The 11,372-nt window shown below is 38.5% G+C and overlaps 1 protein-coding gene and 1 long non-coding RNA gene across 11 annotated transcripts in view; one reads left to right on the forward strand and one right to left on the reverse strand.

The window, feature by feature from the left end:
- The window catches only part of LOC310898693 (uncharacterized protein), a 77,437-nt gene that overhangs the window by 43,642 nt on the left and 22,423 nt on the right, over window positions 1–11,372 (forward strand). For 2 of the 6 annotated variants that reach the window (XR_014583540.1, XR_014583541.1), the window contains 2 exons: window positions 5,160–5,346; window positions 9,728–9,804. Coding sequence is in view for 1 of the 6 variants with exons in the window: in XM_083834103.1 (XP_083690229.1) it covers window positions 6,792–6,821; window positions 9,728–9,804 (107 nt within the window). In the remaining 5 variants the exon portion in view is untranslated. The other 4 variants (XR_014583542.1, XR_014583545.1, XM_083834103.1 and 1 more) reach the window with 3 other exon arrangements.
- Window positions 1–11,372, reverse strand: part of LOC310898696 — a 94,795-nt gene that overhangs the window by 4,680 nt on the left and 78,743 nt on the right. Inside the window, exons 2-4 of one of the 5 annotated variants that reach the window (XR_014583553.1) lie at window positions 1,283–1,692; window positions 1,064–1,183; window positions 842–975 (exon numbers count right to left, since the gene is read on the reverse strand). This is a non-coding gene — a long non-coding RNA (uncharacterized lncRNA). Of the gene's footprint in view, window positions 1–841; window positions 1,693–11,372 lie in introns of all 5 variants that reach the window. The other 4 variants (XR_014583551.1, XR_014583552.1, XR_014583554.1 and 1 more) reach the window with 4 other exon arrangements.

An 11,372-nucleotide genomic window follows, 5' to 3' on the forward strand; every position in this document is an offset into this window, starting at 1 on the left:
ATTCAAAATTTACATTGTGATATTAGCATACTCTCTCCATCAATTATATTCTCTGAAATCAGAATTGCCCATGATATATTTTTATATACATTTTATACATACATATTTATATATATGCTTATATATTTATACACATATATATCTCCAGGGACACATTATAGAAAAAGTAGAATTAGACTGAGCAATTCAAGCTTATTCTAGAAATGTGTTCTGTACAACATTTTTGATTAGAAGAGCTTTCTCTTGCCTGATCTTCCAGCCAAAGGGATGGTGAACATGTCAATACATATTGCATTAGTATACCACAACAGAATTCCAAAGACTATAATTACAGAAGGAAGAGGTGATAATAAAGAGTTATTTAAATTCATAGTAGCTGTTTTCAACTGTAGTGCTGGCCAATTATAGGAAAGAGGCGTGAGAGTGAACTTGAAGCCCAGTCCAAGGCACAGTACATGTCCCTGTCCATTTTATTACTTCATGTATAAAGAATATTATAAGCAATAGAAGACTGTAACAGTTATTACAGTTATTGAATCTTTTACATTGCCCAAAGTTCTTCCTAAGAAGAAAACCAATGGCACAAAAAGTGAGGATCAAATTGAACTTTACTTTTTGCTGTTCTAGTACTAAAATATTTACATGACTTTTCAGGATGTTTATGTGCACCACTAATTTCTTAAAAGTCATATTAGTATGATAAGAAACCTTTTAAAATAGAAGTTGCATTACAAATATTCTTCAAATATTCTGTATTACTGAATATCAGTAAATATTTTAGGTAACCAACAAAGTATACAATACAACTAAAGAAAATATTTTTGTTTAACCTTATCCTTACCTCATCAAAACTTCTCTTGGCATGCAGACTAACTCCAATTAGCTACAGAGCGTCTTCAAGTGTATTTCATGGAAAGCATGCTGGAGCTATCAAAATGCAGGTCTTTCTAACCTATTTTCCAGTGCTTGTTTGGCCTTGGAAATGTTAGGAACATGATGAAACTTTAATAGTCTGCAAGAAGAATGGGACACAATCATATCCTACTCTTTCTTAGTTACTGACCTTGCGTATGTCTTAGGACTGAGAGACTTCTCTGGGAGCTGTTATGGGAACAAAGACGAGCATTTGCAACAGCTGGAGCTGAGAAAGGGCTCTGCAAGAATAACCCATAGGGTCTGATCACTGTAAAGACAACATACATTACACACAAACAGGCAAACAGTGGCTTCTAAACAAATGAAATTTTGGTGCAGAGGGGAAACTCCAGCAGCTGAATCCTACGTTGTATACCACAGTTTGAACAAAATCCCAGAAACAAGCCTGTCCCACACTGTGTGACACATCTTCCCATTATAAACAATAAATAAAATCAGCTCTAAATTAGCTGGAATTGTAAATTCTCTAATTAACAGGTGGCTTTGGTCAAGTCCACGCAGCTGACCCGCCCAGATCTGCGAACAGATGGCTAATGACAGCCTAGGAAATCCAAATGCTTCTGATGATTTGTCACATCTCCAAGCTGTGGTGACAAGTGCCCCCCGACACCTGCTGCAGCTCCAACTTACAATCTTGAATGTTATTGACGACTGCAGCTAAGGTGGTTTTTTTTCCCCATGTGGTCATAGCAGAGGGCTTTTCAGGCAGCTATTTAAAGCAATTCTTCGTCTAAATTAAGCATATGGATGCATGTGCTGGATGAGGAAGGGGAAAAAAAACACTGTGAGTTATGAAGTTATATAACAGTTTGGAAAATACTTCGTATCCCAGACAGTTTACAGTGGGTTCTAAGAGAGACATGTTGGAGTTACAAATTAAAAAGCTTTGGCATTTTTCCAGGCAATAATTTATCTTCCCTGGGTGAATCATTATATTTGCTTGGCTTAGATTACAGTGTCGGGTCATTAAAAAACATTCTGGTTCCTCCACCAGATTGCAATAGCTTGCATTTATCACAGCTGGAACCACACACCACATTTAAAAAAAAAAAAAAAAAAAGAATTAGTTCAATATTGGCTAAAAATTGATGATGAGGGAAATTTTCATGATCAGTTCCCTGCAACTGTATTAGAAAAAAGAAGTGTAGGCAACTTTTATGTTTGTTCAAACCTTATTAAAACAACAGCTTTATCTTCCCAAACCATAAGTGAAGCATTTGCAGCGTCGGGGCTGACCCTGATCTTCTGTATATTCTCTGCTTAAAGGACATGAGCAGGAAACGGTCAGCTTAAGGACACAATGAAAGGAAACACAGCAGCAAAGGTTTCACTGATAACATGTGATTTGAAGTCAGTGAGCAGATTCAGTCATTCATCCAGCTGTTTGGGCCAAAGTCTATACAGCACTCTGCTGACTCCTACAAGACTGTGTCACGAAAACATGTGGAAGACTGACGCTTGACATGGGCAAGGCAGGGAAAGCAGAGTGCTTTCACACCATCAGATGCTGTGGCTCAGTTATTTCATGCCAGAATCAAGGAAAATTATGCTGGTTTAAGAATATTTGTTTTTCTAAGAGTTAACTGGGCCAAATAGAGATAGCATGCTGATGTGAGGGTGTATTCACATGTCAGTGCTTGAGTATCACTAGGTATAATGCAGGTCAGAGCCAAAACAGCAAAGTATTCCACACCCACAATTAAGGACAGATTTATTTATTTTTTAGGAGACAATTTTTCAGAGGAAACATCAGCAGTTTGGATGCTGAATGCTGAGAATATGTTTAAAAGGATTTATAAAGTACAAAACTAATGTAGTTTATAATTTCTAAGTAGTTCTTTTCCTTCTTCATACTAAACTTACGCCAGGCAACAATCAGAAAGAAATCTTTCTTCATTATAGCAAGGAAGGACAAGATAAGTCTTCGATAGTGTACTTCTACACAGACATCATAAGCCCAGTTTAATCAATTTCTGGTCTTGGACTGCAGTAACTACAAGTCTTGTGCTTGGACAAGAACTACGTCCTTCATATTTTTTCAAGGCATGTCAAACCAGAAGGAAAATAGACTGACATTTTTCTAAAATTCTTAAAAACTTAGCAATTTCTTAAATCTAGCTTAACTATGATTTCAGAAGACAAACTTTCAGGTTTGAGCAACACTTTCAGGTTGCTCAAGAATTTTAAATATTCTTTAGGTTTACGAAATCACCATGTAGTGCTATTGGCTAGATGACTTCACTCTGGAATCAGAATCAGAGAACGGTATACAAAATAGTTTCTAGCTGCTTGAAGGGTTTGTGGGTGAATCAGGCTTTAGATTCCACCTAATGCCTGGCTTGAATGTTTTTGTTCTGTAAGAGCAGTTCCATTTTTTCCATTTCATTTATAGATAACACCAATATTAAAACTGAAAAGACAAATATTGTACAGTAAAGGAAAAAGACTTTGAGCATGTATCCCCCCATATTCCAAGGAAAGCTCTCTACCCAACAGTAATTAGTAGTGCCAGAATGAATCAATACTTGTAAGAAATTCTAAAAGGTCATGTGAATGTTCTATTGCAGAATTGCTGTATATTTTAAACCTCAAATTATTGTGCAAATAGAATTCTTGTTTTCTGGCCAACCCTCCTCGCAAAACTCATTTCTTAAGCAGACTTGTAAAAAACCTGAAAGCACATAGACCAGCTTTCTGCTAGTCAATTAAAGGTTCTGTTGTGAGTGTTCAGAGTTGAAACAGTCCTTCATGACCCTAGGAGTCTTCACGAAAATTATACCAATGCTGTGTGTGTTCTATGGGGTTCTGTAAGTACAAAAGATGATAAATAAATGTGCTATTTACTCACACAAATTTGCTACCTATCTGTCCAGGCAAGAAGCTTTAATATGCTGGTCAAACTAAGATCACCACCTGTGATACCCAACATTTTTATTTTTGCACCCTCAATATATATAGACTTTGTGTTTGCATGCTTGAGAAGACTTCACCAATAAATTAGGCGTATAAAATTAAAAGTCATATTAATATTATATGCTAAGTTATTGCTGAATTCGATAAATCCCAACCCAATCAAGAACCCTTTTTTTCCATTTAATTTTTTTGAAAACGAAAGGGGTAAGCTTTCAAAGCTCAGGAAGAGCCACTTGCTGTAGGCATTGCATTTTCATTCAACGTCATCCTCCCTCCATTTTGAGCCGAGCACTAAGCCAAGCACTGACCAAGAGTTAAGACAAAATCCAGACTACTATTTACTAACAAGAACAAGAAAACACATGGTATATTTCTCTTTTACTGCTTAAGACAGTCCTTTATCTCTGATTAATGACCTGCTAGCTATCAGAATACCATATGTATTATTGCAAATGTTCTGTCTTGACAACAGCAAGAATACCCACAGCTACCAGCATATAAAATTGCTGGATCAATATTGTAAGGAGTATGCTCAGCTCTATGAAAATTAAACCTTTGTAATCTTTATCTTGTATTACACATCTGTAATTGCTCTATCAAAAAATGACATTAATATTATATGTGGCACAACTCTAGTCTTGTTAGTTAGTTATGCAAAGTTCAGTTTTAGCTGGTACTGGTATTGCAGAAATAGAAGATGTTCAGGAAGAACAGAATATATATTATCAATGTTTTTAATTTTTTAATTACGTTGTAAGAACAGTAAGGGATACAGGTGGACCTAGCCTGTATATAGCTTCCCCAGTGAAGAAGGTATTGGTGAATGGGCAGCCTCCCTCCAGAGAAAGACCAGAGGAAATCTGAGGATGACTGACTTAAGGTATTTAGAAAGAGAAATATTGGACAGATTCCATATTATGAGTGTTGTTCAACACATGCAAGACAAGGAGAACAAGTTTGGCACTATTCATTAAAGATCTTTTGCTCCTAAAGATGGAAGATTAGGTGGATAACATGAGACAGCTGCATCCTTTACCGTAGGAGACTTTCACAATTCATTTAGGCTTTGCCTCAAGTGCCAAATTCTCAGCTCTGCTCTTGAATCTATGTCATCATTTCCTCCCATGAGCTTTCCATTCCTTTCACTTTGTATCATCTGCCAGTATGCATCATCATTTCTCATAGTACAGCTTTTACAGCGCACCAAGTTCCCTGTTATCAGAAGACTTGTAGCTGAATGCTTTATGAAACAGCAATATTGATGTAAAGACTGGCCGTCTCAACTTTTGTTTTTTTATTTGTCCTTTTAGACTGCAAATGCTTGAAGTAACTTATATGCTGGACACCACTTTCAAGGGACACAGTGCATCAAAAGCCACGTTGTGATTACGCCTCGACATGACCAAAGATCTTTACCTCACAAGAATCATTATTGTGAAGGTTTTGACTATTGCCTTTGTGGATGAAAACATGAGTAAGACTCACACATAGAACCAGGCAAGCACCTTTACCATGAATATGTAGTTTTGTTCATCCCAGATGACTAATCAGTTCAGTTCTAATATATTTAAAATTTCCAGTTATAAAAGTTTTATTTTTATAGAATCTAGAAAGTTCCTGCTTTCTAGAAACTAAGAAGTGAGAGATATTAATCCTCCAGCTATTGGGTAAGAAAAGCTAAAGTAAACGCTCTGATTGTGGGTGAAAATCAAGATTTAGCGATCACCACTGGTGGGGGGATGTCTTCCTTTAACCTGTCCTAGCAGTTGCAGGGCTTACACGTGTTCTCAGTCTCTACAGCACTCTCAGTTGTACAAGTAATGAGCCATCTAGTTAAGCACTTAAACACAGGCACCCTACACAGGAAGTAGGGAGCACCACAGATGTGTATATCTGTTGTGGTTTAACCCGGCTGGCAGCTAAACACCACACAGCCGTTCGCTCACCCTCCCCCCTCCCTCTCTGGGATGGGGGAGAGAAACGGGAAAGCGAAGCCGGTGAGTTGAGATAAAGACAGTTTATTAAGACAGGAATATAATAATAACAATAATAATAATAATAGTGATAATGATAATAGTATTAATAATAATAATGTGTAAGAAAACAAGTGATGCACAATGCAATTGCTCACCACCCGCTGACCGATGCCCAGCCTATCCCCGAGCAGCCGGCCCCCCACCCCGGCCAGCCACCCCTATATATTGTTTAGCATGACGTCAGATGGTATGGAATACCCCTTTGGCCAGTTTGGGTCAGCTGTCCTGGGTCTGTCCCCTCCCAGCTCCTGCTGCACCCCCAGCCTGCTCGCTGGCAGGACAGAGCGAGAAGCCGAAAAGTCCTTGGCCTGGTGTAAACACTGCTCTGCAACAATTAAAACATCAGCATGTTATCAGCGCTCTTCTCACCCTAATCCAAAACATAGCACCCTACCAGCTACTATGAGGGAAAATTAACTCTGTCCTAACTGGAACCAGGACAATATCCAAGTATTTATAGCTTTAAAGAAGATTTAAAAAGCTCATGCAGGAGGGACAGAGAGTGCCTGACAGAATGGTAGTTAGGTGGAAGCAATAACACAAACTATGACTCTGAATTAGGCATAAACTGGTGAAGACACTGAGCTGGCAAGGGTGAGCTTCTATTATTTAGATGAACACTTATTCACTGAAGTGGTGCAAATGTCCTCACAGAGGAGTGAGAACAGCACTTCTGGCTCCCAGTCATTTCCATCAGCTTTTTCATCTTACACTTCCTGCTATCTGTGTAGTATTTGTATATAAGGTATACAGCTCTAAACATAGACATAAAATAATAAAAATTTCCTAAACATAGGAAAGCAAATCAGTTCTTTGATTTTCTGACTAGAAGCTCATTTCTAGCTCAGCTTGTTATTTCTGTTTAATTTCTCTTAGGACTACAGCACTGCAAACTATGCCACCCAAATGCAGAAACAGGTGAATCAAATACTTCAGGTAGGATGTGCCTTTCTAACAGGAGTCCTTTTCCCCAGAGGATAGTTAGTCCATGAATCAGGGCTACAAATCTGTCCCTACTGGTTCTGAGTCCGTGCAGGAGAGTATGCTATACCACCAAAAAAAAAAAAAAAAAAAAAACAGCAGAAGAAAAAAGACGGCCTCATTTATAATATACAAGATCTTGGTAAAATACTGTACAGAAAAGCAAAATAGTTGTCTCACTGTTCCAAAGTTTCAATCTTCAGCCTCCAACCACTCCAGCTATGCTTTGGCTCCTAACAAGGAGTTCAAGCTGCCCAAGCCAAGTCTTCAAGATAGATTCTAAAAGGAACACAGTTCAAACAAATATTTGGCCTAACCAATCCTTTTCTTCCCAGGCAAGCCCACAGCTGCAATAGACTATCTTGACACTTGTATACAAACTCCCAGACCTATTGGTTCAGGCAAGCAGTAGTTCCAGACAAGCTTCTTGTTTCCTAAAGCTGTCCAGTACCTCTCACTTTAAGCCTTCTTCCTGGACCTAACTGCCAGCACAAGCGTAATAGGGTAAGGTTAATTACGCCATATTCCACATCCTTCCTGGCTGCAGCTTAATTAAATCTCATTTCTCAAACTCTTTAATAAGGATTGTTTCTCATGTACCCTGAATATCTATTCCAAATAGCACACTCAGGTTATTCTATAGAGCAAATAGAGTAAGCATATTTTTTTGTGTAATTTACTACTGAATCCTTTTAGATAGCCACAGAATCCATGGCTTTTGCCAGCTTTACTTACACAACTTGCAGTTTTAATTTTACTTATAAATTCACCCTGGATTTTTTATTCATGTAGCATCTTGATCTCTTTCCAAAATAGTCCTTCTTTATAGAACTTTACCTGGTTCTTCCTGTCTCTGAGAACTGGTTTCCTAGCACCCTGATTATTTTTTTTTTTTCCTGTGAAACCTTTTAAACACCCTGTTGTTCAAGTGACAGGGTAAGGAAATGAAAGATCTAAACAGGGATGCATGCAGAAACATGGGTCTCATTTTTCAAGAAGTACCTGCCAGAATTCTACTGATTTATCAAGGGGACACAAATATGTGTCATCTGCCTAATCCTCCATCTTCTTCCTTTTCTTATATTTATTCATGTGTCTATTTTTTATTAATTAATATTTTAAAAGAAAGGCTATACTTTCGGTTGGTAGTAAACTAACCTTTCACTGACACTGTGTCTGCTTGCAATTACAAACGTTCACCTGAGTTGGTGATGCTATTGTCCTTTTTGTTCATGATGAGTATTATCCTTATTATTAACGACATTTAGTGTGTTTCTTTTCCCAGATGTGTGACTTGCATAACTTCTTTTGGTTGCCATGCTGAAGATAGTCTGGTCCTATATTGTCAGTGTAAGCTTACTTCAGCTTTACGTTGTGAATCCCTTTGCTACCTGTACTTCTCTTCACATAAAAAGCACAGGCTCTGAATAGAATTCTTCTTTTCTATCCATTCAAAAATGTCTCTTACATCTCACTCTCCTTCCTTGCCAAGTACATAATTATACCTTCACGCTTCATTTTATCTGAGTTAACAGAAAAGTATTAAGTAGATGAAAACTGTACAAAATAACATTAAATATTTTCCTTTTGCAGAGCATTTATTGCTTGACCATATAGATTCAAACATTCTTTGAACTTGGCTCACTTGTCTTATAGTTTACCAAAGAGTTTCAACTAAAATGAGATTTTTAGTTTCTCCGTTCTCTCACATGAGATATTTTCTTAATTTCTATACTATTGGCAACATCTAGTTTTCCATGGCTGCCTCCTCAGATCTTGGGGTGTTTTTAAGAGAAGTTTTTCCATGCCTTGTAAGTTTGTCAGATTTGTGGTGTTTTGTTGAAGACAACGCAATAGGATCTTGGAGACTATTCAAATACTTTCATTAAAAAGAAAAAAACAAACAACCCTTCCCCCACCACCACCACCCAATGAAGTTATCTGTTTGTGGAAAAAAACTTAGAACTATAAAACCTTCTCACATAAAACATGAAGGCAAATTCAGAGAACTGAAACTGCAGTATCTGTTTAAAATCTCATTGTTTTTAAACCAGTGCCTTGGCTTCTCAGTGCTTGGTATAAGCATGCTGCACTTTGCTGGCTGTCCAACTAGCCACAGCTACATGAAAACTGATATAGCCATGACTTTTCCATCTCCATTGCAAAAGACTGGGAAGGACACAGGTCTGAGTGCAATTGTCACAGTCAGGTTGAACTGTTACTTTGGACTTTGCAAAGGGGCTGCACACTGAGATGATAAAGAAGCTTAAGCTCCAGCAGCTGCTTTCTACCTTCTAATTAAGTATTGTATCACACAGAGAGACTATTAAACTGATGCTGCAGAAACCTGTAGCAACTGCTGGCAAGTTTATGGGCAGGACTTAAACTGTTGTTTTTAATATAGAGTGAGCCTCAAAGGTTTCGAATGTGATTACTTGAGAGACCACCTATCTTGACAGTTGATTCTGCTGTATTAGTGGTCAGCAGAGGAATTCAAGTCAATAGCCTAGTCATATAGGCAGGACAGCTTTGGCAGAAGGAGATCTGGTGGACAGCCTTGAACTCTGGAACTTATTCTTCAACTGTAAAATGGGGATAATAATGGTTCTCTACCTCCCAGTAGGGTGCTTAGGCTAAATTCATTATTAGACATTTTCAGTAATGCTTCTGTTTTTGTTTCCAAGGTAATGAGTAGGGATGGGCTGGAAATCCCTTAACAATAAAATTTATAGAGCTTAAAGGGCAATGGGAGTTAAGGGGTCAGAGCACTTGTGGCAGGAACAATAGTTATTGCAAAATCTGGTAGATAACTCCCAGCACAATCAATTCTCACCAACGGTAATAATGCTCCTCTGTTGCAGGTTGAGACACCAATGAAGACCGCCCAGGGATACTTCGTCTCATCATGTAGAGAACTGATCATAGCTTTGAGACTGAGGTAAAAAACACTCTCTGAACTGTGTGGTACATTGCAAAACCAGGTGCTTATCATCCATTTGATCCCTGCAGCCAGAAATACTTTAGTAGGCCAGGACTGCATACACGTCCAGGATGGCAGCAACAAGATTGCCTGCAATTCCCATCAGCCATTAAATGACAGCTCTCACGCACAGATTTCAAAGATAGAGTTCAGCAAAGATCCCTCCTCTGACTGGACTTTGCACGGGAGCCCCAGGCTTCACCCTGCAGACAGATTCCTTCACTGCCTACCAAGCTCACTAGAAACCTCCACACTATCTGCCCAAGGTCAGCTCTAGGTCAGGTTGCACATGAGACTTCACACAGCTCAGAAGTCACTAGTAAGGAATTTTCCTTTTTTCATGCTACCAGTAAATACAACATCCAAATATCGAGTTTACACTTGATCACACTGAAGTGTCAGTCAAGCTCTTCTACAAAAGCATAGCCTCCTGATTTTGGAAGGATAGCAGGCTTGGGAAGGGCCACATCCATCTTGGCTGTTTGCCTGAAGTCCTGCTGTTTGAACAAGAGGAAAAGACAGAAGGAATAAACACTATAATACAAAGTACACTCAGCCTCTCTCTAGGACAAAACTTTTGGGTTAGTCTTGCTGCATTTGCTTAACGTATATTTCATTCCTTCAGTTTCAGTGTTAAAAAGCTGGTTAAAAGCAACAGCTACAATATGCTATAGTCTGCTGTATATGACTCTGAAATGTTGGTGGTGTTTCTTCCTGTTGACATTCACTGTTGCCCGGATAATTAAAATACTTGAAGGCAAAATAAACTTTTCCATATTTGAATGTCAGCTGAAACCCGTAGTTAGGAAAAGTTGTTACATCTCCTAGTTCTTGCTTTACTCTCAATAAAAAAAGAAGAAGCTATTGGTCTTACTTATACCTGGTATATACCTGCTGTATATTTTTGCCTTGTGTCCAGTATATTCAGAACACAGAAGAGGTGAACAAGCTAGAGAAGCAGTGCATCTTGCACTGAAAACCATGTTAGCAAAACTGTTAAATGAGCCTCCTGGCACTGGGTGGGCCAGGGGTTCCCTTAGTAGCACATAATGCATTTTGCATTGGCACACCATGTCAGGAAATCCCATTTCCTCACTTCAGAGGATTGAAGCATAGATTGCCAGCACACTAGATTAAATGGTTTCTGCTAATGTCTCCTCCCTCCCTCTTTTTTTTCTCCCCAGAAAGAAAGGGTTATCTAAGGTGCTACCTGTAAAAGTCTAAACCAGGACTGACATTACTACTTACCCCCCCCCCCCCCTTTTTTTTTAAATAAAGCCCATCACTACTGGATTTAAACAGCAGTTACTAGAGAGGTGCTATGAATAAACAGTGATTTTTCTTCATGTTTTTATGGAGACTAAGTGCGGTCCCTCAGTTTCTGGCAAGCTGTCAACACAGCCATCTGTTTTACAAAGTTTGTGCCTCTCTCTAGAAATAGAAAACCCAAAGCTAATATGTAGTAGAGCAACATTTTTCTTTGAACCACCTGCTATACATGAAGATCAGACAGATATCAATAGTAT

Source organism: Anser anser, assembly GCF_964211835.1.
Source record: "Anser anser genome assembly, chromosome: 4".
NCBI lineage: Eukaryota > Metazoa > Chordata > Aves > Anseriformes > Anatidae > Anser > Anser anser.